The 27,713-nt window shown below is 39.0% G+C and overlaps 1 protein-coding gene across 4 annotated transcripts in view; it reads right to left on the bottom strand.

Annotated features, from left to right (window-relative positions):
* LOC149773009 (uncharacterized) overlaps window positions 1–27,713 on the bottom strand; it is an 87,829-nt gene that overhangs the window by 48,976 nt on the left and 11,140 nt on the right. For all 4 annotated transcript variants that reach the window (XM_089946969.1, XM_089946970.1, XM_089946971.1 and 1 more), the window contains exons 2-5: window positions 16,647–16,716; window positions 7,212–7,401; window positions 5,709–6,032; window positions 5,010–5,082 (exon numbers count right to left, since the gene is read on the bottom strand). In XM_089946969.1, the coding sequence (XP_089803095.1) occupies window positions 5,010–5,082; window positions 5,709–6,032; window positions 7,212–7,401; window positions 16,647–16,716 (657 nt within the window). The remainder of the gene's footprint in view (window positions 1–5,009; window positions 5,083–5,708; window positions 6,033–7,211; window positions 7,402–16,646; window positions 16,717–27,713) is intronic.

Consider the following 27,713-nt stretch of genomic DNA (forward strand, 5'->3'; position numbering starts at 1 on the left):
TGCAAGAGAAATATTTGCTGAACGGGGTAAATGTTCGCTTGAGACTGAATCGCAGCAGTGCCGCTTTCCATTTGTTGGCTGATACTGCTGCTGGCAATCCCAAAAGTCAAATCGAGGACGTCAAACTCTATGTACGACGCGTGGAAGTGTTACCCAAAGTGGGAAATGACATCAGTCAAACGTTAAGCAGAACGACCGCCAAGTATCCCATACGACGTGTGGAAGTGAAAACCTTCAAAATTCCCGCTAACCATCATTCCATGGTCGAAGATCATCCGTTTCAAGGACAGTTACCCAAGCGTTTAATCCTTGGTATGGTCCTGAATTCAGCCTTCAACGGAGCCTTCAAAGAAAATCCTTTCAACTTTCAACACTTCAACGTGAAGAAAATCGAAGTCAGTCGCGATGGCAAGACCTTGTGTACCAGACCTTTCGAACCTAACTTTTCTCCCAATAAAATGAATTACTTGAGATCGTACTTGTCCTTGTACGAAGCCACCGGACAGTTAGGAACCAACACCAGTCACGGCATTACGTACGAAGATTACGCAGGAGGCTATGCTTTGTGGGCTTTCGATTTCACTCCAGACCAGGGCAGCGACGAGGGACATTTCCACCCTATAAAATCTGGCCAGATTCGTGTGGAACTTCAGTTTACAGAACCACTGGACAAGACAGTGAACGTCATCCTGTATGCAGAATTCGATAATACGATAGAAATCAACAGTTTGAGAGAAGTCATTCTAGACTATTAGAAGCTATGGAAGACTGTTGTCCCTCTTTACCTAGTGGAGAAGCTTTGAAGATGGAATGTGAGGAGACCGTGGAAGAAGAATCCCAACACAAAGACGAAAAGGACATCGTGATCAAGTCGAGATGTCCAGAACAAGAACAGCAATTGGTCTCCTACTGTGCTACATACCTGGCAGACACAATTACGATATGGATGAAGCATGATTACTATGGATGTCAAAACATCAGTCAACGAATATCTGGACGAAGCTTGGAGTCTGTTTAAAAAAGACGTGTTACGTTGGTGGTATAAAGACTTGCGTGAACATTTCTGTCCTCCATTAACGACTCGAGACATCCATTACATCAAAGCCCTCTTTGACAAATTCAAAGAGAAAGTCGAGATCGAAATTGATCACTTATTATCAGCAAAAGAACATTTAGTGATTTATTTTGATCGTGATTTTTCTAGAAACGATGAGAAAGTAAATCGTTGATTTTGTGACTAGTATGCTTATTTTGTTGTCTTCAGCTAGGAAACGTAGTGTCCATCCATGACTCAATGACTTGCAACAGTGGAAATCACAATTTCATTCACAACGTTGCCAACCCTGTTTAAAGTAGAGTGTAAATTGAAAAAAATGTTTGTCATTTGAAAAAAATGTTTGATGTTATATTGTTGGATTATTGTTAAAAAATGTTAGAGTTGTTGGTTAATGTTAAGTGATTTTGAATAAAAAATGCTGTGTTTTGAAAAAAATGACTTTGTGGTTTGTTTGGCTATAAGAATGTTGATTTATGCTCTTTGACTTCTTACTATCCCTCTCATGACACTCATTGAACGTTGCGGCTCGAAAACCGTAGAGGGATGTTTTCCTTCACGTCCGCGCTTTCACTTTAAGAACCGGGACAGTTTCCAGTCTAACCATCCATTGTCGGCTCATCCTCCTACGAAGATGTGCTCCAAACTAGCTAAGCTAAACGAAGCCTACGTGAATTTGCACAGGGTCAGACACAGTCTGATACCGAAGCCAGAAGAGATAGAGAATGTGAGAATGCTAAAATCACTGAAGACCTGATAGAAGAGCTCTTCAGAGAAGAAGTGAACAGGGAGAAAGAAGAATGGGCAGAGAAGTACAGACTTCAGAAACAGCAGCAACAGCAACAACAACAACAGCAGCAGCAGGAACCTGAACCTGACAGAGGCTTTGTCGATTGTCGAATCGACACCAAAGAGTTCTTCTTCTCTTTCAGAAGAAGCAGACCTATCATCAGAAAGTCTATCCTCAGAGGACATCGCATTCTTAGAAACTAAAAGATTGCCATAGCAAACAAAAAAAAAAAACAAAAAAAAAAAAACAAAAAAAAAACAGCCCTTTTCAGGGCTACCCCAATACTCTAGAAAAGAAATAACAATCGATTTGCCAATGTGTGTAGGTAGAGTTGTGTAAATATAAACACTAACTCTTTTTTATAGTGAGAGGGTATGTGTTTGTATATAGGATTGTGTGTTTGTAAGTGCTCACGTACGTTTGTGTGGATAGTAGATTAAGATCATGTTTTTGACTGTTTGAGGTGTGGGGAGAGTAGATTTGGGGGTTTGATTGGATTGCTTTGCGTATGTGGATAGTATATTGAAGTGATTAATGAAATTTTTTTTAGAATAGTAATGGGTAGTATAAAAAAGTGAGTGAGTGTTTCTTTTAGGTCCGCACGTTGTTTTGGTCATGATCTAGGTAAGATCAATTTTGTTTTAGGGGATGTTTTCTTTCACGTCCGTGCTTTTACTATAAATTGAAACTCGCTGGGCAGTCTAGCTACCCTTGTTGATTGATGAAGAGAATGAATACCAGAATTGTAAAGCTTCTAGAACTCCAGATGCACCTGGAATATGCCAGGCGCCTGTTGAACGAACTGGCCGCGGAGGCCATTGTCGAAGAGGGAAGGATGAGAGAGGAGGAGGAAAGAAGAAAAAAAGAAGAGGAGGAAAAGGAGAGAAGAAATTTCAGAATACCAGAGACAGAAAATTGGGATTCTGAAGCCACATATCCCGCCTCTGCTCTTCCCCAAAAAAGAGTGAAAAGAGACTGGGGAAGAAGATGTGTGTGTGTGGCGCCAGGCCAGGAAGGTGCCAGCATTAGATAGGTGCATCTGGAGTTAAAAACCAACAGCCCTTTTCAGGGCTACCCCAATACTCTAGAAAAGAAATAACAATCGATTTGCCAATGTGTGTAGGTAGAGTAGTGTGAATATAAACACTGACTCTTTTTTCATAGTGTGAGTGTATGTGTTTGTGTGTTTGTGTTTGTGTTTGTAACCGATCACGTAAGTTTGTGTGAATAGTAGATTATGGGTTTGTTTATTGTTTCTTAGCGTATGTGGAGAGTATAGTTTGGGTTTTGTAACCGCTCACGTACGATTGTGTGAATTGTAGATTATGGATTTGTTTATTGTTTCTTAGCGTATGCGGAGAGAATAGTTTGGGTTTTGTAACCGCTCACGTACGATTGTGTGAATAGTAGATTATGGATTTGTTTATTGTTTCTTAGCGTATGTGGAGAGTATAGTTTGGGTTTTGTAACCGCTCACGTACGATTGTGTGGATAGTAGATTATGGATTTGTTTATTGTTTCTTAGCGTATGTGGAGAGTATAGTTTGGGTTTTGTAACCGCTCACGTACGATTGTGTGGATAGTAGATTATGGATTTGTTTATTGTTTCTTAGCGTATGTGGAGAGTATAGTTTGGGTTTTGTAACCACTCACGTACGATTGTGTGGATAGTAGATTATGGATTTGGTTTTAATGATTTGCGTGTGTAAATAGTAGATTTGGGGTTTGTTAAATGTTGCTTCACTTATGTGGATAGTATATTATATGAAATGAGAAAAGTAGGGGATGTTTTCCTTCACGTCCGCGCTTTCACTATAAGAACCCAAAAGGTTTGATGTTCAAACCATTCTACAAAGAATAAAAAAGAAGATGGAAGTGTCCCAACTGTTCAATGATTTAAGGCATGTTTATTTTTGGATGGTAGATGGTGAATATGGAGTTGAAAGGATTGAAAGAGATTGGAGGTTAAGAACCAGTGTGTACTATGTGAACGAACTAAAATTAGCCAGGGAGATGATAGAAGGATTAATTGAAGAAGAAGTGAAGAGACTGAGAGGGCTAATAAATCCCCCTTATGTCAGAGTGGGAACATTAAAAGAGGCCCTGGAGAAGGTAGAAGAAGTAAGAAGGTTTTTGGAAGAGATAGAAAAAAGGTCAGAGTGGCCCTTTGTCAAAAGGAGTGTTGAAAGATTGAAAAAAGGGGAAGAAAAGATGAGAAAGGTGATAGATGAAGAAGTGGAGAAAATAAAGGACAGGTGGGCAAAAGATAGAAAAGAAGAAGAAAATAGAAAGAAAAAGGAAGAACTAGAGAAACTGAACGCTAACTGGATAAAAATCCAACAGAAGTTCCGAGCCATGGGTCACCCGGACTGGATACCGGAAACAGAAAAGAAGAAAGGAATGATGGAAAAAATAAGAGGATGGCTACAGAAGTGGAGGAAATAAAAGAAGAAGATGATGATGAAACCAAAGACACTTTTCAGGGCCACCCACATTTCTCGAAAAGAGATTGACTTTCCATTGCCTACCCCCTTTTTTTTAAAAAAAAAAATCCCATGTTCAATTCCCCTTGTCCCTATACAGGCCCAAACTCTATTTCCCATCTTCAATTCCCATTGTCCCTAGAGTGACCCAGCAATATCTCCCATGTTAAATTTCCATTGTTCGAATGCCTTTGTCCCTAGAATGTCCCTAGCATGGATATTTCCTTTCTCCAATGTTAAATTCATTTGTCCCCAGAGTGACCCAGGGTTTTTTGCCCATGTTAAATTTCCATTGTCCCTAGAGTGACCCAGGGTGGTTAATGTTAAATTTACATAGTCCCCAGATTGACCCAAGGGTGTTTTTAATGGTAATTCCCATTGTCCCTAGGGTATCCCCATTCATTACTCACACACACACACACACACACACACACACACACAAGCACACACAAGTGTGGAAATAAGTATTAATTTTAGCAGTCCGTTTTCTACTAAAAAACTGGGCCTTTTATCTGAAATGTTGTATAACTTTCAGGCTCGATAAAAGTCTACGGTTTTCATTTATGATTTCGCAAAACAAAAATAATTCAATCATTTATGTTAATATTTGCTTCATACTTGTGGACGTGTCCTGTGATGACCAAAACAAAAGAATCATTTAGTATGGAAAAAGGCAACTTACTCAATGACAGCGCATTCGCCATTATCATCTGGGTACTCCATGCCTTCTGGGCACAGGCGCACACAGGAATAATCTGAAAAAAATACAGCATGTTTTGGTTTTGTGACTTACAGCCTCAGTCTAACTCCACAAAGAGGACACAAGCTCAAGTGACGATCTCATATCCTTTTATCACTACACTAGTTGTTCTCACGAGATTATAATTACAGTGCAATAAAGTTTGATGTATGCAAAAATGATTCCGTCCCCCACCACTTAAAAAAAAAAAATTGCTATCAGATGAGTACTGTCTTGTGCATGTAATTCTTAAATTAAAGAAATTCAGCTGATTAGAAATTAAAGCCTTGTACACTGAATGACTACTGTGCGCTCCAGTAAGTGCCCATTATTAATTCCGGACTCTAGAGACGACGACAACGAAGGGGGAGAAATACTCAAGGCAAAGATAAGGAGGTTGAGCAGTGGCGTCACTAGGGTTGGTGTCACCCAGTGCAGTACATCATGGTGTCACCCCCACGGACCCCCTTCCTGCAGAAAAATTCAAAAATTGTATAGACAGTCATTTTGGCGTCACCCTCTCCCCATCTAATGGAATCACCCGGTGCGGCCCGCACTCCCCGCAACCCCCCACCCCACCCCCAGTAACGCCACTGAGGTGGAGGAGGAAGGAAAATATAAAATGGAATCTTGTATATTTACTTTGAAGTCTTGTTCCTTCACACGGATGGTGTGAACATTGCACGTAGTCGTGGTTTTTGGAAAATCCCATGCTAACCCCTTGAGATGCGCGTAATGCGTAGTCTGACTCTACATAGTTCCGCTTATAGTCACACTTGCACATTCTATCGGTTGTCTCATTGCCTGGTAACCACTCCACCTCCCCTTCACCATTACAATCTGAGCGGTCATAAGCACATATTTTTACGATTGTATTGGACCACCTATGGCTTGGCTGGTAGATGTCCCGTGGACATTTCTCTATTCTCAGTTTTGAAATCTCGGTATCAAATACCATGTAGTATCCTGGTTCATAAAGGTAAGAACTTAATGTTAAGCCAACATTTTATATTTTTTAAACAATTGAGCACGAATTTATAAATAAGATTTTGATTTATTTAATATAAATTTTAATGTCAAATATAAGCAATTAAACAATAATAAATTCCTCGTAATTTTATTCCCCAACACACACACACACACGCACAAACACACACACACGCACAAACCCACACATATATATACACACACAAGCACACACAGAGAGTGACATATCTGCATTTGTTACAGAACATTATTATATAAATGTAATGTACATAACACGTGGTAACACATGTCTTACATAACACGAGGTAACGATCTTATTCTGTACAAAACATGTTGTAACTTAATTACACTGAATATAGCATGTTGTAACTTAATTACACTGAAGATAGCATGTTGTAACTTAATTACATTGAACATAGCATGTTGCAACTTAATTACACTGAACATAGCATGTTGTAACTTAATTACACTGAACATAGCATGTTGTAACTTAATTACACTGAACATAGCATGTTATAACTTATTAGTTTGTATATAAAATAAAGTTACATTTTCATACTGGATATACCATATGGTAACATAATTATTCTGTATACAACGTGTGATAACACAAGCAAACTGAACATAACATGTAGTAACATTTTTATGTGTTTAGGCTCTAATAAACAGTTACAAAGAAAAAGTGAAGACAACAAGCATTGTAAAATTTAACAAACAATTTCTAGAACATCGCAGAAGCTATTTACGTTTAAAGGTACGTAGTCCCAGTCAGCCTCGATGTCACTATTATCAATCACAGATTAAGAATGAATTAAGAAAGGGAGTTGTTTATTTGATTCTCAATCAAGGTCAGGAACTAGGTCAGCATTAGGTGTTTACGATTAAACAGTCATGTCAAACTAATTCCTGGAAAATATCAAATTCCAGTAAACACAGTTATATTACTTTAACATGTAATGAAATAAATAAAATAAAAAATTGAAAACTTACAAATAGACAATTAAATTAAATCAAATATAAATTAAGCCAAATATACATATCAACAATAAATATAGCATGCAATCTGATGGTAACATAATTTAGGGAAGAAAGAATCCTTGTCACAGATTGTATAAATTTGATATGCGTTAGAAACACATACAGTCAGTGAATACATACCTTCCTGAATATATACAGGTTTCATACATAATTCTTTATAAATTCCTTTGGTTGTTGTTGGTAGGCAGTGATACCAGTCCGTTGCAGTGCAGTTTAAATCAAACTCTCTAATATGTCTTTCCCATGTGTCAATGTACGAGCACGTTGTCTCTGTTAGGCGACCATTTGAGAGGCTTGCAAATAGTAGGAACTGAAAAATGTCACCAAGGATCGTTTTAGCAAGTAGATGTGTACGTACGGTAAAAGCATTTGAGTCGACAAAATATCAGGAGGAGATTAAAACAAATAAAAAAGACTTTTAGTTAGACAACGATGTATGATTAAACCAAGGATAATTTCAATGCGGACCCTAAATTAATTCAGCCATTATCCTGAGTGGCAAATCCTGACCAAGTTGACCACTTAAGGTATTTAGTGCACGATACACATACACGCAGAATTATGATAAGAGTCCTATGTCATAACGGTCATGGGGGTAATCTGAGGTAATTTTGTCACTTGGTGTGATTTTTGTCCTTCATGTTATTGCTTTGTTTTAAATTAAACTCATCTCAGCCACGTGTGGACTCTTCTGTCGAATAGTGCAATCTTTGGATTGATCTATATTTTATTTACATTTATTTTGATGAAGTTAGAGCTATATTTTTAAGTTGAAATGGAACAAAATGCTAACTTTGTATGTGAATCTTACTTAATTTCAGATAATGACTTTTCATATGTAAAAACCATACTATGGACATATCAGAATGAAAATAAAACGTTTCATGCAACATTTTGCATTTTTTTTTAAAAAGTTCTTCCTGTTGAATTTGAAGAATTAGTTTACATGAAAACTTTTTTAATTGAATGAAGTTGAATTTTAAGCAATTGGTGATTTCAAATTATGAACACACAAAAGTATTTTGTAATGAAGATCAATGCCTTCATTTATTATCTAATTGTTGTAGTCTATGACATCAGTTATGTCGGTATTTCTTTACTATTAGTGAAACTCTTGAGGACTGTTCATTAATTTTAATTTTCATAGCAAACTTTAAAACGGTTCGTTACATTTAAAGTTCACATGCATTAAATGGCTTTACCGCAACTCACCACGTAAGTGACTATATGATCCCAACTAAAGGTGTATGTTCGAAAAACGTAAAATTGAATTTCACAAAAATCCCAAGATGACAAGCCCTTCCAACTGAATGTAAACGTAAAGTACACAAAAAAAACTATAAAACGTAAAAATTGTCAAGATTGTGTAAATGTATATAACACAAAAGGTAAAGGTAATACATGTAAAATCCTTAAACAAATGATTAAAATGTCTTGTATAAACAACATTCCCTAAACAAGTCTACGATGGTGGTACGTCGTCATACAATTCCTCAAGGAGTTAACATCAAAATACGCCTGTCTTGCAGCCAAAATACGTCTGTCTTGCGGCCAAAACGCGTGTCTTTCAGCCAAGATACGTCTGTCTTGCAGCCAAGAATGACACACTCAACAACAATTCGCTCCACTGCCAGTGGATTCAAATATTTCCTATACAATATTTTTGGCGGTTAGATAGGTTCTTTCTGGGGTTGAAAATGGTGTATTTTAGCGATATTCACGAGTTGTCGAGTGTGTGTATGTGTGTGAATGTGTCTGTGCGTGTGCGTGATTATAAAGGCTAATCTCAGAAAGATCAGCTTTGAAGTGCCAAACTTTATACTGGTTCTGTTTCTCCATTCTATGTCGAGTTTGAAACGTAAATTTGTTAATGGTTATGCAGCTTTAGCATGATAGTGACTTAAGAGCGGAGAAGGCACATCAAGCTGAATGAAAACATCCCAGGAGTAAAGTATGATTAAGAAAATGAATCCTAATGAAAGACAATTTCTACCCCCAACTTTTCGTACGTATTGTTTGAAAGAAAAATACAATTTTCAGTACGCGAGTTTCATCCTAACATCGTGAGTAATGGCAATAGACAGGAATTTGATATTGTCATCAGATGTCTCAGATGTTTAAGATGTCTAAGATTCATATTATTATTATGTTACCACCATAACTAATCATAAGGTAAATAGGGTCAAAGGTCAAAAAGAGCAAATGCATGATATTTCATTTTTTAGGCTAAACTATGAGGTATACCAGTTTGTAAAATTGGTATTCCTGTATACTTTCTGAAGAAAAGACTCGGAATCTCGTGAGTTTCTATGATGGTCTTTATTTACATATTTTGTGACATATAACTGAAATTTCATATACTTGGGAAATGCCAATGTCACGAAATGTACTCAAAAATAGCACTTTTCATGAGTTCATAGATTCATTGCGTACAGGAATGCACGGTATTGCACATAATGAAGCATATTATAACGTAGCTAGGAGAGAGAGATTTCGACAAACTTTTCGATTTTCTGAAAGATATCATCAATCAGCATGGACAGTGAGGTACATGTTTCACTGAAGAGACACGCATATTTTATATCCATATTTCTATCTCGTTATTTACAGTGATGTTATGATAACATATTCCTATCTCGCAGCTTTTCGTGAGTATGCTCGATAGAAAAAATAATAATTTTCATGATAATGTGAGTATTAGGTGATTCTAGTTCAAAAACACACTTGTGCTAGTTTAGTTTGAAATCGAGCTTTGTCCTAAAATGTGCATGAACTGCAGCCCATTTTCTCACAACTGTTTTTTACGTTTTTAATAAAATGTTAATAGGGTGCTTTTGTGGAAATCGGCCGCTTTAAGGTCCACTAACCTCTACATTAAAACTAAATCCTGAACGTAGAATGACGAGTTAATGATTTTCACGCAATACGGAAATGGGGGTTACGGTGACTATACAGGTGGAATCATAGAAGGATTAACTTTCTCGTGACCATCTATTGCTAATTCGGTTAGATGTATGATACTAAGAGTTATGACGTTTTAATTTGGTTGTAAGCGGCTTCAGGATTGAAATGGTAAATCATCGATAAAAGCTTTAGCTGAAAACTGTTTAATACTTCATAAAGAATGGCATTGTCAGCGGTGAGTCTCGCAGTTGGGGATAATTGTACAGTCAACTCCACTTAACTGCACATCGGTTAACTGCACACTCCGGATAACTGCACGTAGCCACGCCGGTCCCGTTTTTTCCCAATGCTTTTCAATGGGAACAAACTTCTGATAACTGCACATCGCTTAAATGCACACTCCGGATAATAGCACGATAAATGTTCTGCCCGTGGCACATTATTCATTACAATTTTACTCCGGTTAACTGCACAATGTATAGTCAGGATCAGTTTATTGCCATTCCGCTGCTGTAGCGCTTCAAATAAGCCGACAATTAAGCCGGTAAATGCGACTTTGTAAATGATTGACATGTAAAGGACGCCATAGGTGGTAGATACATGTATATTCCCGCCCACCAGGGAGCAATAGCGTGGGAACAATCATATGTTGCAATAGATGACGGTCTTCACACAGAAGGTGAAATCGAAGACAACCATCGTTGCAGCTCTTACAGAGACAAAACAAGAAGAAAATGACGAAAGAAGTGATGACGCAGTAGATGACCAGGTTTCATCTAAAGTCGCTATTCAGTCACTCCAGAATTTACGCAGATTCATGGAACAGAGAGAATGTGAGCTGTTTGAACCGTTTTACAAAATAGAGTCGGCAATTCACCAACTTATTAGGAAAACTTGTGCATACATCAATTACCGATTTCTTTCGGAAATCGTCAATTTCATTGTGTTTGATTTAACAATATGACGTTAGTGCTGCTCATTGTAGACTCTTGTTTCATTTAAGTAAACGTTGAAAGAGTGGATTCTAATCATTTTTATACATTATTCTTCACCTATATTTGTGCCATGCTGATTTAAAGCTGTACTGTACCGTACTTCGGTTAACTGCACACTCCGTTTAACTGCACAGTCCTGTGATGGGCCCGAGGATGTGCAGTTGACCGGAGTTGACTGTATTGCACAAACTGGGGCCCCGGATGGCCTAGTGGTCTGAGGCGCTCGCCTTGAAAGACTAATGACATCCCATAGCTGTCTGCGTGGGTTCTAGTCTCGGCTTGACTAACGTCGATATGTTAGTAGCTTCCCATGGGTCGGTGGTTCTTCCCGGGGTTTTCCCGTGTTCTTCCTCCACCAAATATTAAATGGCGTGAACCTCCAACCACCCAAAACAAACAAGCAAAACCACGCGCAGAATGACCAATGACGTGTACTTTTTCAACAATTGGTATGTTAAGTATCTAATGTAATCTCTCTCTCTCTCTCTCTCTCTCTCTCTCTCTCAGGCCCCTTTTGCAAGCGGTGCACAGGTAATTGTCCTGATTGCTAACGACCGTAAAAGCCGTCTTCTTAGAAAGAGACAAAAGTATCTAGCTTATATCCAGATCAATCTATCAAAGGTATTTGACCGCCTAGTATAAAACCACTGCTTCTGAAACTATCGACATTAGGATTTTTGATACGCAGTGAAAGAAATCAAATCTAAAAGCAGGGACATATGGCAACGTAAAAAATCCTATCAGTTCTCGTTACAATATCTATTAGGGAATACATTACCAATTAATTACTGGACACATATTCTATCGCGTTTTAATACTATGTTGTGCGTTTTAATACTATGTTTTTCTACTACATTGATTACTGTGAATTAACTAGCTTGCTGGCGAAAATATACTAGACTGCGTTCAGCACGATTTCTTCGGAATGACCATGGAATCTGACTTTTTAATCTGTTAATGGAGATTTCAAAAGTCAATATAAAGCTAACCATACTATATTGTAAACCAGTGGCGCCATTTGAATTTTCTTTTTATTAAGTTGGGTGGGTGGGCAAGATGTAGTGGTCAGGTATATGTTTTAGAGGTGAAATCCGGGTAGGAGCGGCTTGCCCCTATGTGCGGGCGCCCATGTTGCAAACCATTGCCTTTGGGAAGATTTAATTTCACTTTTATTTACAATTTTATTGTAGAATTTATATTTTATCTTTATGGTTCATTTTTTCTGTAATAAGTAACATTTTATTTAGTAATTAGTATGTATATTAGTATGTGGTTTAAGATATTTTTCAGTTTTATCCATGAATATTATTATATTTTAAAGGCAAAGTCATGTAAATTCTACATGTTACCGTTTGCAGTAATCATTATTGTAGTTTTAATCAGTTTAACACGCTATATATATATATATATATATATATATATATATATATATATATATATATATATATGCGTGACGTAACATAGGTAAAAGACAGCGACGTATACCTTTTGGAGAAGAAAAATTATATTACTGTGGAAACAGCATACTTTATTGTGTGTGCGATGTTATGGTTCTCCTTGACTGACATCAAGCCAACCTGGATGAAGTGAACGGATATAATTCTTTGCCATATGTTACAATACAGTTTATTTCATCATTTAAAAGTTGCCTGCGAATCCCTGGGATCATCCATGTTCTGGTAGATACCCATCTACGACTGGTGAGCGTGACGTGGTTGCTGTGAAAATGGTAATTGATGAAGATGCTCGATACACAGTGGTATATATTTCGAGAATTAATTCATCAGAAGTTGTTAATATACCGAGGATTCATTTGGCCCTTAGAAAGGTTTGTGCAAAATGGGTTGCTGACGGCTGATAAAAAAAAAGACACGGGTTGAAATCAAACAGTAACTCACCAAAATATGAAAAGAGTGAGCATATCATTTGGAATTACATCAGGCAATGAAATAAAGATTGATTATTTTCAACCCGACTTTAGAAAAAATAATAAAGTTTGTAGGAAAAAGAGCGTAGGCAACAAATCAAAACAGTTTTATACACATTGTTTGTTCATTGTAACACGGGGCATTTTTATGCTTCCAAGGTTTTGCCAAGAGTTGTGGAATACTACCGAACCACTCGTCCGGGCACCGCTAACAGAAGTAGGCATCTACATCAAGACAACGCACAGGAGCATAAATCCGCCGTTGTGACAGACTTTTTCTGACGGAGTACAGAATCCAAATTTGCTTCATCTTCCACATAGCCTTGATTTTTTTTTATCCAAGTGAATTTTGGTTGAATCCCATTATCAGAGATTCGATGAGGGGCAGACGATTTGAAAGCCGCCAAGCGGTTGAAGTGCCCTTTTTCCAGTGTTTGAGCATGATACCGAAACGTGAATACAAAATGACATTTAGTAACTGGATAATCAGACTGAGAAAGTGTGTAGAGGTGTATGGGAAGTACTTCGAGAGGATGCACTGATGTACTGTTCCCTACTAAAAAGCTTGTTGTTCAGCACACTGATACTGTGAACTTTATAAATACCCCTCGTATGGAACATGAACTTATCATCAAAATTTAAACAGCCACATGAAATTGCATACAATATTGGCACATGCATTTTAGGTGTGTGTTTTTCTGTGCGTCTTTGTGTCTAAACATTATATAAGAAACTTATATTCCTGTGACAATGCTCAAAATGTTGTATATACATACAAATAACACCAAATGTACCCTGAAAAAAATGCACCATTTAACGCCTTGAAAAATAAACCTGACATGTTCATATTTTGAGCTCCTAAATCACATCTATGTGACCATTAATGAACAGTGGAGTAACCAGTTTCACGGTACGTTATATCCACGTTATGGATGATTGATGAACAAATGCAAGTAAAAGTGGCTTGCAAGAGATTCTGTGCCATGAAAAAAGCGACCTTACGTTATGAAAAGGTTTGGACGTTTTACGAAGAGATTTGCTTCGTAAACTCTGAGTCAATCTGTTTCTCAAAACCCGAGAGAGAGAGAGAGAGAGAGAGAGAGAGAGAGAGAGAGAGAGAGAAAATAAAGGAAGTTCAATCCTCTTGAAAGAGGTGTCTCATGTTGATGTTATAAATACAGCTACATGTTTGGGGCATGCGAGAGTACTCGGGATCGAGCTGTAAAGACAAAAGTCTGTCTGAGCTTCTGGCCAGCAAAACTTTATTGAAATACTCAACATATAAAATTACACTCTAATATCAATCTGCATAAGCTTACATTGCAGATACAAGAAATACATATAAACTACGATCTTCTTTCACTTACCAACATCATACATTGTATAATATCTGCCGTTTAGAATATCATACAGATAATTAAATATCGAATAAATTCACGATAGCAAAAGAATCTAAATTTCAATATTTCAGACCATTACCGTAATTGAAATATATTTCACTGAATTTATTCTAAAAAGTCAACATATTAAACTCTATCACTTAAAGAGTATTTTATTTCTAACTTAACTATTACTGAGTATGAAGTTGGTAGCAAACGTTGCTTTTACTATAATCAACAATATAATTATAAGTAAATATAAGTTCTTCAAACAATTAAACTTTCCGATACATTATATTAAATAATAGTAAAGAAATATTAAAATGATCTAATGTTTAAACATACTGATGTTAGGTTAACATCTTAACACTGACAATTCTTATAACACTAAAAAGTCTTATACTATGAAAAATTGTACATAGATCATAATCTTACTTGTAAAGACAAAAGTCTGTTTGAGCTTCTGGCCAGCAAAACTGTCACAGCCCGTGGCTGGGGCTTTATATACCAGTTTCTTAAGACAAAGACAAATATGGGTATGAGTCTTAGTTCTTTTGAGTTGGCCAGAATCTCAAAACGAGGCTTCGTAGTCTCTATAGATTATCGTCTGGGTCTATGTACATTATTACGTAGGTACTTCTGCAAGATCAGCGCATTTGCCCTCTAGAAAAATCTATGGAATCTGTCTAGTTCATCTATTTACGTAACCTAATGAATGTACTCTTTTTGTGCTGAGTCTGAGATACAAGTAATGTGTGTGTAAGACGGTTCGTACTTGATCATAATAGCGTAATCATTGTTGAATAGTAGTATATAATTGTAATACCGAAATAAATGGATTCAATCTCAATATATTTTAATAGAAATTTACTTTCAATATAATTTATCAACTTACGTTTAATACAATTAAGAGAAAATTTCAATCCTGTTAATTGTACTAAAAAATTCTGTCCTAATAGACGCATTACTAAGGTACGAGTGATGCATAAGATCTTTAATACCAAGGTTGAACTATAGTATTCGTTTACTCCTCTCCCCGCTACGCCGCGGGCAGTTAGTACCACCATTCCAATTTTAAAAACTAAAAGCACTACGAAGTTAGTTGTTTCATTCATCGATATATAATTCCTAACCCGATTTCCGCAAGGTGTTCTCTAACAGTGTCATCTTGTCCACGTTTCAATCCAAAAAGAGAATTTCTTTACTAACACAGCCTCCATATATGCTTTCTGGAGTCCACGCCTTCACACAACAGGGGCTGTAGTTCCTCGTCTTAGACAAGATCAGAATATTTCCGTAAATTTTCCGTGATTTCGGGAGTTACAGCCTTTGAAACGATTTACATTAGATTTGCACCGTTTTCCCGGTTTACTTTGGTCAGTCAAAACATATTAAAACTAGACATTAAAATATTGGATGAAGACGACGACAGCTTTTGCATTCTATGTATGCGTTGTCCAAGGAACCTCAGGCCCAACTGAGAATCGACTTTTCCAGAAACTCAAAAGGACAGTAAACAGACTGGTTGTTTGCACTGAAAACTCAACTTTGTTTTCATACAAACAGGAATACAGTGTAAGAAACCACCTGGCGACAGTCAGGTTAGAAATGTTAAATTGTTTAATGACATGGTTATGTTCTGTGCAATTTTGTACGTCTTGATGAGTTTCGTTTATGAAATCGCAAGAGGGTGGGCATGGGTGGGAATACAAACCGCCAGTGTGTGCGTGTGGGGTGTGTATGTAGATGAATACAATAGCCGTTTAAAGTCTAACAACTACAACTACAACGATGACAGTAACAACAGAAACAACACTAAAGACAACAATTGTAAAACAACAACATGGATACTGCTACAATTATTATTATTATTATTATTATTATTATTATTATTTAAATTACATGCAATTTTTGATTTGTAAAGTGTAAGTTGATATTGCCAAGTGGACTAGAAGTTTCACCTACGAAACCCTGAAGCCTTGGGATTTCGTTTATGAAATCGCAAGAGGGTGGGGATGGGTGGGAATACAAACCGCCAGTGTGTGCGTGTGGGGTGTGTATGTAGATGAATACAATATCCGTTTAAAGTCTAACAACTACAACTACAACGATGACAATAACAACAGAAACAACACGTTAAGTAAATACTTTCAAAATAATTAAATAAAATCCCAGTATCAGCGTACTGACAATGTTCCCGCTAGCTCCCTCCCCCCTTCCTCAATTCAACGCCTTATTGTAAAGTGAGTTTTAAAATAAAAACAACCCTTGGTTCTCGTCTATATTTAACCGCATTTAATATAAATACACAGTCAATTTTCTTCATTCACTGAATAAATGTAAAACTTACAACGTTGGTTACACGTATTAGGGTGAAGATATTCTTTACAGACGGCATGTTTAGTCCATCTGTCTTTCTTCTGAAAAGAAAGAATAGAGAAGGACAAACGTTAAGTAAATACTTTCAAAATAATTAAATAAAATCCCAGTAAGACTTGTATGTCGGAGTCTCAGAAACGTTTCAGGCTTTCAGTTTTGCTAATTAACCATAAACAAGGATGGTTTCTTTGGAGAAAGGTGTTATTCTTAAGGACTTTGGGGTGTCCTCAAACATGTTTGTAAATATAATATTAAGATAAAGAGATAGTATGCCACCCCCTAAACCCCTCCCCCAATATGCAAGAACAAACAAAGCAAGCAAAATTATTAGACCGCTGAAGAAAGGTTAAAAATGTCTCTTTTGATGAATGATTCTCCTCCCTAAGAAATATAATTTAGCGTCTACTAACACACGGAATTAACTAAATCTACTCTTGGAATATACTGCGATTAACACGTGAGCGCGCCGATGGTTCAGTGGATTGGTTGCCAGACTTGTGACCAGACTGGTGCCGATTCGAATGCATGCTATCATCTGATCAATGCAGTTCGGCTACCGTGATTCAAAGAGTTGCATCACATATTGTGTTTTATGATTTTGTGAAACCAGTGAAACGAAGGAGCGAAATGCCTTGAAATCCTTTCGCTTTTTAAAAGTATTTTAATTTTTACAACAATATAATATATGGAAAAGCCGTGCCATCCAGTTTTGTGACAATACTATCACGAGGGATAGGTGAAATCAAGAGGCGATAAGTTTAATTAGAAGTACGTTGCTGAAGATCTGTGTGATATTTTGTTTATATAATACTTAATGCAGTTTGAAATGATGATACTAGTCATTTAATTGATGCAACTGATTCAGTTATTGTCTAAAATGAGCACTGCTATTACATCAGCCGGAAAGTAAGTTTAACGATGGCGGCTTTGTCACGATTATACGGATTATACGGTGTTCAATGATAAATGTGGTTGAATCATCAATGTAATCAAACAAATTTGTCAGATATCATATTACTATATTTACCGCTACAAAAACAGTACAAGTGCAAAATTAACTGTGATGACACTCCCATGTGTTACGCAAAATGTTTGCTAGTAACACAGAACAATATAATATATGTTGGGGTTTGAACCGAGACAAGGAAATCCCAGTCAAGGGGTTATATTATTTGTCTCCCCACGATGCTATTGTGCTATCTAGAATATGTTATTTGATTTGATTGTTTGTAAAACGTTTCATGCTGTCACCCATTAATGTTGACAATGTTTCCCTTAGATTTACTGTTAATTTTATTTTTTGTTTGGAAGTTGAAATAAATTCATTAAATCTCAAGGATCTCTTAAAACATATACAAAGATAAACAGAACGCAAACCAGGCTTTCTGTTCGTGTCCTTATTTGTAATTTATAAGTTGATTTTGCCTCATTGTGCTTTGTTTAAAATGGCCAAATTTGGTGGTCGCTTATAAGAGAAATTGCCAGGATGCCAATTGTCCAGGTTAAATGGGCAGAAAATCGTCTGCTAGTGACCTTATCGGGAAGCATCTATAGTAAAGTCATTGGTCAAGCTGATTACGGACAATGCAAATAAATGCCACAGAAAGCTATGAAAAGACTTCAGTGTAATAACTCACTGTACAATGATTTTTGGATCTCAAACCTACTGTTAGGAAACGTAGATCTCAAAACCAGCGTCGCCACAGCAACGCTATGAATGGTAACACTTTAAATCATGGGAATCTCACTCGCGTTATTGAACAGACGGAAATGGTTTGGGAATGAATGTGTATGTTTGGGGATGAGTGTGTATGTTTGAGGATGAGTGTGTGTGTTTGGGTATGAGTGTGTATGTTTGGGGATGAGTGTTGCATGTTTGGGGATGAGAGTGTATGTTTGGGGATGAGTGTGTATGTTTGAGGATGAGTGTGTGTGTTTGGGTATGAGTGTGTATGTTTGGGGATGAGTGTGCATGTTTGGGGATGAGTGTGTGTGTTTTGGGTATGAGTGTGTGTGTTTGGGTATGAGTGTGCATGTTTGGGGATGAGTGTGCATGTTAAATTGAAATTTAAAGGCACATTTACGTTAGTAGATTAAAATAAACATAAACACTGTAATCTATAGCGGGACCGTTCATTATCTGTATTTTTATACGTTCAGAGTTTTATACAGGTCGTTGATCACGATTCATCGCCCAACATGTGGAATCCTATCAACACAAAAGACCACTCCTACCTAGAGTAAAACACAAAGCAAAGAAACTAAGAGCCGAACGTAAAATATACCAGGGCCTGATCAGGTTAACTATTGGGTGGGGTGGGGTGCGTGCTTTCCAAAATTTCACAGGGCCCTGACTTTCCTCGAAAAGGCCCCAGAGCAAACATCTACGTGCCTATATACTTGGAGGTGTGCATCATACCCATGAAACGTGCGCAATAATAAAACGATGGACAAATTTAAAACGACTGTACATTTGTATGTGTGTACGTTTTAGCCGGGGGTTTGGGTGGTCCGGAAATTCTAGACCCTTCCCCCCCCCCCATCTAGCCCTGAATATAATAACGATTGTTTTGGACGAATCTGAAATTGTTTCCTGACAATATAGGAGATGTAGACATTACACGACATAGACGTTCAATACATTTAGACAGGAACCATCAGTGAGCTGCTTTCCAAATGTTTGAGAAGAATGATACATAACAGATCTAGATTAGACAGAAGTGGGATTTTTTTTTTCCTTTCAGCAAGAACCAGGTATGTGTAAAAAGGTTTCAAACAGCGTCGTGACTTCAGCGACCTTGAATTAATTGTAGAGATTACTAAATAGCATTGATATCAACTGGAATGAACTTAAAATGTTAAGTATCGTATTTTCCATTATGTCCATTATGTACGTATATAAGTAGTGAAGTGGGGCGATATAGGGTCTATGGGAATTAGCATTAAAAACACCCCTGGGTCACTATAGGGTCTATGTAAATTTAACATGGACAAAATCCCTGGGTCGATATAGGGTCTATGAGGAATTAGCATTACAGACTTCCCTGGGTCTGTATAGGGTCTATGTAAATTTAACATTAATTACCCTGGGTCTGTATAGGGTCTATGTAAAATTGAAACAGGGAGGGGTCTCTATTTTTTAAAAAAAAAAAAAAGGGGGTAGGCAATTGAAAGTCTATCTCTTTTCGAGAGATGTGGGTGGCCCTGAAAACGGCCTTTGGTTTATGTTAATACACCCTTAACATAAAGAGCATCTGTGACATCTTCTTCTTTTTAAGCTTCGCCTCACTGTAGGGCCATAGATTAGTACTCTTTTGAGGCATCCTTGCCTCTCCACATAGACTCTTCGTATCCATAGGCTGGTGTCGGTCCTATGGACAACTGTCCACTTGGATCGGACATACATTGGTATGTCCGTCCTGAACATTATCGTTGACACAAGCGTTGAAGATTGCACATCGGTCCAGATGTTGAGGCGCCGAGAACAGGTGAATGAATGCAGTGAACTGCACTTATTTATAGGGAGAGAAAGGATTGAAACGGATCGAGTTCGTTGACCAATCCAAACACGCGCTACATAATTCAGTTAGCCCGCATCCAATCCGAAGAGAGCAGTCTGTGACGTCACGTGGTATATATAGATTTGCTAGCGCCTGTGCGCCGTCAATTCATGCAACAGTTATTCAACATGACGGAAACTCAGAAAACGATAAATTGGGGTGCACCAGCAGTGGAGACCACCCAAGGGAACCCGGACTTACTTTCAGATGAGGTAAATTGGGATTTTGTGGATTTTCTTACCTCGCAAGAATTTGTTCCGGAACCTTCGTCACCTTCTTCATTACCGCAAGTGGAGAATTTTAGACAGAGACAGAAAGAAGAATTGGAGAAATTTATACAACAGCAAAAGGAAGCGGAACAAGCTTTTCTTCTACAGCAACAACAGCAAGAAGAAGAGGTAAGAAAAAAAACAGCAACAAGAAGAAGCAGCAGCAAAGAAACAAGGGTGTGAAAATCAAACGGTCACGGTACTGTTAGACATTTTAGGGAGTTAAGAAGTCTGAAACAAATGTATCAGACTTCTTTATCACGACCAAAGAGAATACGACCTTCCCGAGCTAAACACTCCAACCCTGTGACTAAGCCTATCGTGCCACCCTTAGTGATTTCAACCAAATCATCATCAACAGTACGCAGTCCAGAAGTAGGCCTTGGCCGTGGCAAAGGCTTAAGACAGTTAAAGTTGATTTCTTAAACTCACCCCTACACCAAAAAAGGCTCTTTTCAGGGCCACCCACGTCTCTCGAAAAGAGATACACTTTCAATTGCCAATAACTAAAAAAAAAAAACATTTTACCCCCATATCACGTGTGTATGAGTGTGCGTGAGTGTAGGTTCTTATTTTAAAATCAAAACTCAAAGACACTTACGTTTTATAGACTTTCTATTCTGGTACAAGTTTTACAATTCAATTCACAATTCACAACAGAACACTTTAAAAAGTTCATACACTTCTTCTGTCTCATTGTTTAGTCTCTGTTTTTTCAATTTCTTCACAGTCACAGTCTTTTCCTCCTCTTCCTCCTCACTTTCTTCCCTTCTTCTTTTCTTCTCCTGTTTCTTTTTCTTCACCTGTCTTTTTTCTTCCTCTTCTTCCTCTGAAGAATCCCTCTCTTCTTCTGACTCTTCTTGTTTCTTTTTTGGGCAATCTGGAGACCAATGTCCTTTTTCTTGACAATAATAACAGGAATCTTGACTTTTGTCTTTTCTATCCCCTTTTTATTCTTTTTTGACGGTCTGGACACTCTGAAGACCAATGCCCTTTCTTCTGACAGATATAGCAAGTATCTTGACTTTTATCTCGAAAGGAAGGAGACTAGTGAGTCGGCTGGTCTGAAGAAAATTTTCTAATGACCCCTCGCAACGCTCTGATGAAATGTTCGATCTGTATAGTCTCTTCCATCGTTGTGCTCGGTTTGAGATTGAAATGAATAGTGAAAGGACAAGACACATACCCTTTATATACGCCGGTCTGCTAGGACTATAAATTAGTCCATGGTGTTTAAACTTTAGTCATTTGACGTTTTGCTATCAAGATGAAACGATCCAATTCATTTGAGAAGAAAGAAGAAGAAAGTAAGAGGCAGAAACGTGATCTATCGCCTCGTACCAGGGCTGAAGTCTTGGCACAGATTCATGCCAGTGATTTTGAAGAGGACATGAGTGAACCAGAATTCAAGCCCAGAGAGTCTTCCTCTAAACAAAGTTCACCACCCTTAGTCAACCCTGAAAAGTACTATTCCATTCGAGAGACAGAAAAATGCTCCTCTAGAAAATTTAGAACCACGGCTTACACGTACAGGGTGAAGTTTAAAAAATTCAAGTCAGACGTACCGTTAGAGAAAGCAGAAGGGTTCATCACCGAGATGTGGGATTCTTTGCTTACCACACTCAAGCGACAATGTCAAGCCGAAGAAGACGATCGCTTGAGACTTTCCGTACAACACGACGGCTTGAAATCCCCTGTTTGGATCGAGTTTAGCAGCCCTGCAGAATTGACCGCTTCCAAGGTCATGGACAAAATTCAACACGTACAACAATCCAATGACCAGTTTGACATCACCGACGGAAAAGCCACACTGTTTATGACCCACGTCTCTCCTCCTCAAGGGACCGGACAACGCAAAAAGATGTTATTGGTGAACGACCTTCGCAGCATTAAGCGTAGCCTCGTCCAAATTCACAATTCTCAAGACCAGATGTGTTTAGCCAGGGCTATCGTGGTCGGACGAACCTATGCCAACAAGAACGACACGGTAGAATGGAAAAGAGACTGGGAGAACATTCGACAATCGGACCGAGCCAAACAACGAAGTGAAGCAGAACTCCTGTTACAACACGCTGGCCTGTTAACAGACATACCCTGTGGCATTCCTGAGATGCAAACATTGCAAGATATTTTAGCTCCACGCTACACCTTGAAAGTGCACCCTCAAGAAATGCGTGGGCCTCTGTTGTTTAGAGGGAAAGACGTTAAGGATGGAAAATACATTCATGTCTATCATCACGATGACCATTTCGATACCATTACCACTATCACCGGATTCCTGGGATATGTTTATTATTGCGAGAAATGTGACTATGACTATAACAATCGAGAGCAACACAAGCATTGTGGATCGAAATGCTCAGCATATTTGGCCTCTCCACCCTGTCTGAGCGAAGGGCAAGAACCAGTGCATTGTTCAAATTGTCAGCGCACGTTTGTCAGCCCTGCCTGTTACCAGCAACATTTGAAGACGCAAGGTTCACAGAAGAAATGTGCTTGTCAACTGCTGAGATTGTGCCCTACGTGTGGCCAAGGCATAAGTACCAATAATGCCAAGGCACACGTATGTTCAGGAAAGAAAAAATGTCACATTTGTCACCACATCGTGGACTTGGAACATCAATGCTACGTGCAAAAATACCAATCCCAACCAGAGAAAGAGGATGGACACAAGAAGAAAGGCAATTTCATCTTTTTCGATTTCGAATGCATGCAAGAGACCGGTATTCACATTCCTAATTTCTGCGTGGCTCATCGAGCGTGCGAGAAGTGCATTCAGGAACCTATCTTCAGTCATTGCCCTCACTGCAGCAAGATTCCTGGAGGACGTGAAAAAATCTTTCGGGGACCGAACACGCTAGCCGATTTCGCCCGATGGGTCTTAGACTCCACCGACAAGACATGGAGCCAAGAGGATATCGAACGTTACGGAGATTGTCATCGTCATGCCACGGTGATGGCTCACAATTTCTCCGGATACGATGGACAGTTTCTTTTGAGGTACTATACGGAACAAGGCACCCAGCGTCCTAAAGTCACTTTGAACGGAGCCAAAATCATTTTCATGCAAGTGGGACAAGTACAGTTTAAAGATTCGATGAGTTACTTGGCCATGTATTTGAGTCGAATGCCTAAAACGTTTGGAATGACAGAAATGGCTAAAGGGTACTTTCCACACTTTTTCAATACGGAAGCCAATCAACACGCCGTTCTACCCCATTTGCCTGAGGCTCACTATTACGACCCCGACAACATGCGTACCGAACAACGAGAAGATTTCTACGCTTGGTACCATGCTCACGCCTCGGACCCTTTCGCCTTTCAGGAAGAAATGTTAAAGTATTGTCGTTCCGACGTGGACATTTTACGGCGTTGCTGTGGAAAATTTCTAGAACTGTTCATCGAACACGGAGGGGTCGATCCTTTAAAAGAAGCTTGCACCATTGCCAAAACGTGTTCCTTAGTGTACAGACAACGATTCATGCCTGAAAACACCGTGGCTGTCATCAGTCCTCAAACAACCAACTATGTCAAACGTCAATACTCGGTGAAAGCCCTACGCTGGTTACATTACTTGTGCGACAAGGAAGACAAGTTGATTCAGCATGCCCGCAACAGAGGGGGCGAAAAGATCATCGGAACGCATTCGGTCGATGGCTGGGACTTAGAAAACCCCAAGATCGTGTACGAGTTTAACGGTTGCTTATTTCACGGATGTCCCGTCTGTTACCCTGACCGTGGCACTAAAAATCAGTTTTTACAACGAACCATGGAAGACTTATACCAGGACACTTATCAGCGACGCCTAAAGTTAGAACAGGAAGGATACCAAGTGGTGGAAATGTGGGAACACGAATACGATCACCGTTTGAAAACCGATCCCGAGTTTAAACGCCTCGTGGAAAGCTACCAGTTCATGGACCCCCGAACCCGAGGGATAGTTTGTACGGAGGTAGAACCAATGCCACCTGTTTGCTGTACCAAGCCAAAGAAGAGAAAGGAGAAGAAATCAAATACTTGGACGTGTGTTCGCTGTATCCTTACGTGTGCAAATATTGTCGCTTTCCTGTAGGGCACCTGCAGTTCGCGGAACACATCGACCTGAAAAACATTCGACAGTACGAAGGCTTGATCAAGTGCAAAGTTTTGCCTCCCACGGACTTGTACCATCCCGTGTTACCTCACCATTGTCAAGGCAAACTGATGTTTCCTTTGTGCCGTACTTGTGCCGAAACGTGCAACCAAGATCAACCTTGTCATCACACCCAGGAAGAACGGGCCTTGACGGGGACGTTTGTCAGCGTAGAATTGTTCAAAGCTCTGGACATGGGATACCAACTGTTAGAAGTGTACGAAATTTGCCACTTTCCCAAGACACAACAATACCACAAGGGTGACCCCAGTCAGAAAGGCATTTTCGCAGACTACGTGGATGCCTTTTTGAAACTGAAGCAAGAAGCCAGTGGCTATCCTTCCTGGTGTCACACTCCCGAAGACCAAAAGACATTCAAAGAGAAATACTGGGCACAAGAAGGCATCACTTTAGATCACATAAAGAAAAACGAAGGCAGGCGATCGTTTGCCAAAGTGATGTTAAATTGCTTGTGGGGTAAAATGGCACAACGACCGTGTTTACCCAAGACGGTTTATTTGACAGAACCTTCCCGCTACTTCCAGATGATTCACGACAAAACCAAACTCATGAAACACGTGGACGTCGTTCGCGAGAATTTGATCTTGGTCAATTACGAAGAAGATCTGGACTTTGTACAAAACGACCCCTTTGGAAATGTCATCATTGCGGCTTACGTGACAGCTCATGCTCGCTTAAAATTGTACAAAGCTTTAGAACTATTAGGGGAACGTGTTTTGTACTTTGACACGGACAGTTGCATTTACATCCATCACCCGAGTCAACATCACCCTGACATCGAAGGAGACCATTTAGGAGCCTGGACAGACGAGCATCCCGACGACAAGATTCTACGTTTCGTCAGTGGTGGTCCAAAAAATTACGGCTACGAATACCGGGACAAACAAGGAGAAGTGCACGTGACTTTGGGGTATTGAAAGAAGCCTTGCAATCTGGAGAGGATGGAAACTTTAAAGTGACCACTCACCAACCCAACAAGATTGTACGTTTACCCACTCACCACATCGTCAGTCTACCCTTGGAAAAAGTCTATCAAATCGTGTACCAGAAGCGAGTGCGACTTCCCAATCATTTCACCGTATGGACACGTCGGTATTGGTCTGTATATAAAAAGGAACCCTAGGCAAGATCGATAGTTCATTGTGACTACCAAGACCAAGCGAACAAGATGAATACTTTCAGAGAAACACAAAACAAGTTCAGACGGGCACAATTCAAGTTTGGGGCTTCTGAAGTGGAATGCGATTGTGAGCCTTGCGATGGGAACGATGCTGTACGTTGTGACCTTAGCGATGCCGTAAAGCATCATGGGAACTTTGTTCTCACTGCCCCTATCATGAAAAGTGATGCTGTGCGTGTCAAACCTGATGGATGCGAAAGCGATGCCGCTCGTCCTCTTGGACACTTTACTGGGTTTCGTTTTAAAGGTGGATGTCCACCTCCACGTCTACCCCCCTACGGATGTCATCCAACCCTGAGAAAACTCATGTCCATGTCACCCAACCCTCATCGAAACGAACCTGTGAAAGACGAATATTCGTTTCCTGTGCGTTTGTCGGAATACTGCGACTTTGAAAATCGTCTTCAATCGTTCAAAGGAAAATGGCCTAAGTATCTGGGAGGACCGACCCCCGAAGAATTAGCCAGAGCCGGATTTTTCTACTTGGGCGAAGGGGATAAAGTCAAGTGCTTCATTTGCGGTGTGTCACTTCACCACTGGGAACCACAAGATTCGGCCTACCTAGAACATGTTCGATGGTCACCGAATTGTCATTACTTACCCTTAGTGGGACCGAGACATTGAAGTAACTTACCATGTCGTTGACGGAGAAGAAACCAGATTGGCTAGGAGTCAGATGTTGGACATCACCGAGACCAGTATTTAAACTCCATTTGAAAAGCGATATTGAATCATTACCTAAAGAACTGCAAGAGAAGATTTACAAGGAAGTTTGGCAGGGGCTTGCCAGAGTGAAATCTCAATGGGTGACTGTAGAACTTTTGTGCCGAGAAATTCACAAGAGGAAAGTGAAAAAGTCAATCAGTGTGTTAGATTGCTCTGGGTCAAGGGTGCATTCATCCTATTATATTACTCTAAACTGTTTACATCAAAAGAGTTCAATGAGATTCTTGAACGTTACCCTGAATGGCAGTGGTCAGAAATTACTGACTATGTGGATTACTTGCTCTAGGAGAAGATTGTGAATTGTACGGACTGACCTATTCATGGATACTTTACACGAGAACATTCGCACTTTGCCTGTGGAGTTGAGAGAACGCATTTACCGAGAACTGGTCAAAATACAAGTGAAATGTAAAGAACAGTTGCATCCGTTACGTCACCGGTGTTTAAACCACTGGTACCTGAATGCTATACAAGGACTGATTCAGTTGAAAGTGTTCCATTGGACAGACATTGATCAACGACCCCATGGTTTTAAAAAGGATTTGTTTGCTGTTGATGATTCGATCAACTACATTGTAAACTTACTGCATCGAATTTAAGAGGAAGAGTTAACGAATTACCAACATCTTTTACACAATGTCAACTTAGTGAAAGAGGAAACTTCTGAACGAATTGTAATGTGTAAATTAGTGATTAAACGATTTAAATTCGACATTGAAGTAAAACCATGTCTGTGCAAACGGTACATTTCTTGTGTCAGAAAGAGAATTTAGTATGACCTATTCATGGATACTTTACAAGAGAACATTCGTGCTTTGCATGTGGAGTTGAGAGAACGCATTTACCGAGAGCTGGTCAAAATACATGTCAAACGTAAAGAACAGTTGCATCCGTTACGTCACCAGATGTTTAACCACTGTTACCTGAATGGTATAAGAGAACTGATTCGTCAGAAATTGTTTCAGTGGTCAGACCTTGTTCAATACTTCCAAGCCACCGATGATCCATGTGTTGATAATTTTGGTTACTTCGAGATTCACCTAGTGCAACGCATTGAGGAAGACACGTTAAAGGATTACCAACATATTTTACGTGGAATCTATTTAGCGGAAGAGGAAACTTCTAATCGAAGTTTGAAGTTTAGGTTACA

Source organism: Sinohyriopsis cumingii, unplaced genomic scaffold (assembly GCF_028554795.1).
Source record: "Sinohyriopsis cumingii isolate HCF-2022 unplaced genomic scaffold, ASM2855479v2 utg000938l, whole genome shotgun sequence".
NCBI classification, from domain to species: Eukaryota; Metazoa; Mollusca; class Bivalvia; order Unionida; family Unionidae; genus Sinohyriopsis; species Sinohyriopsis cumingii.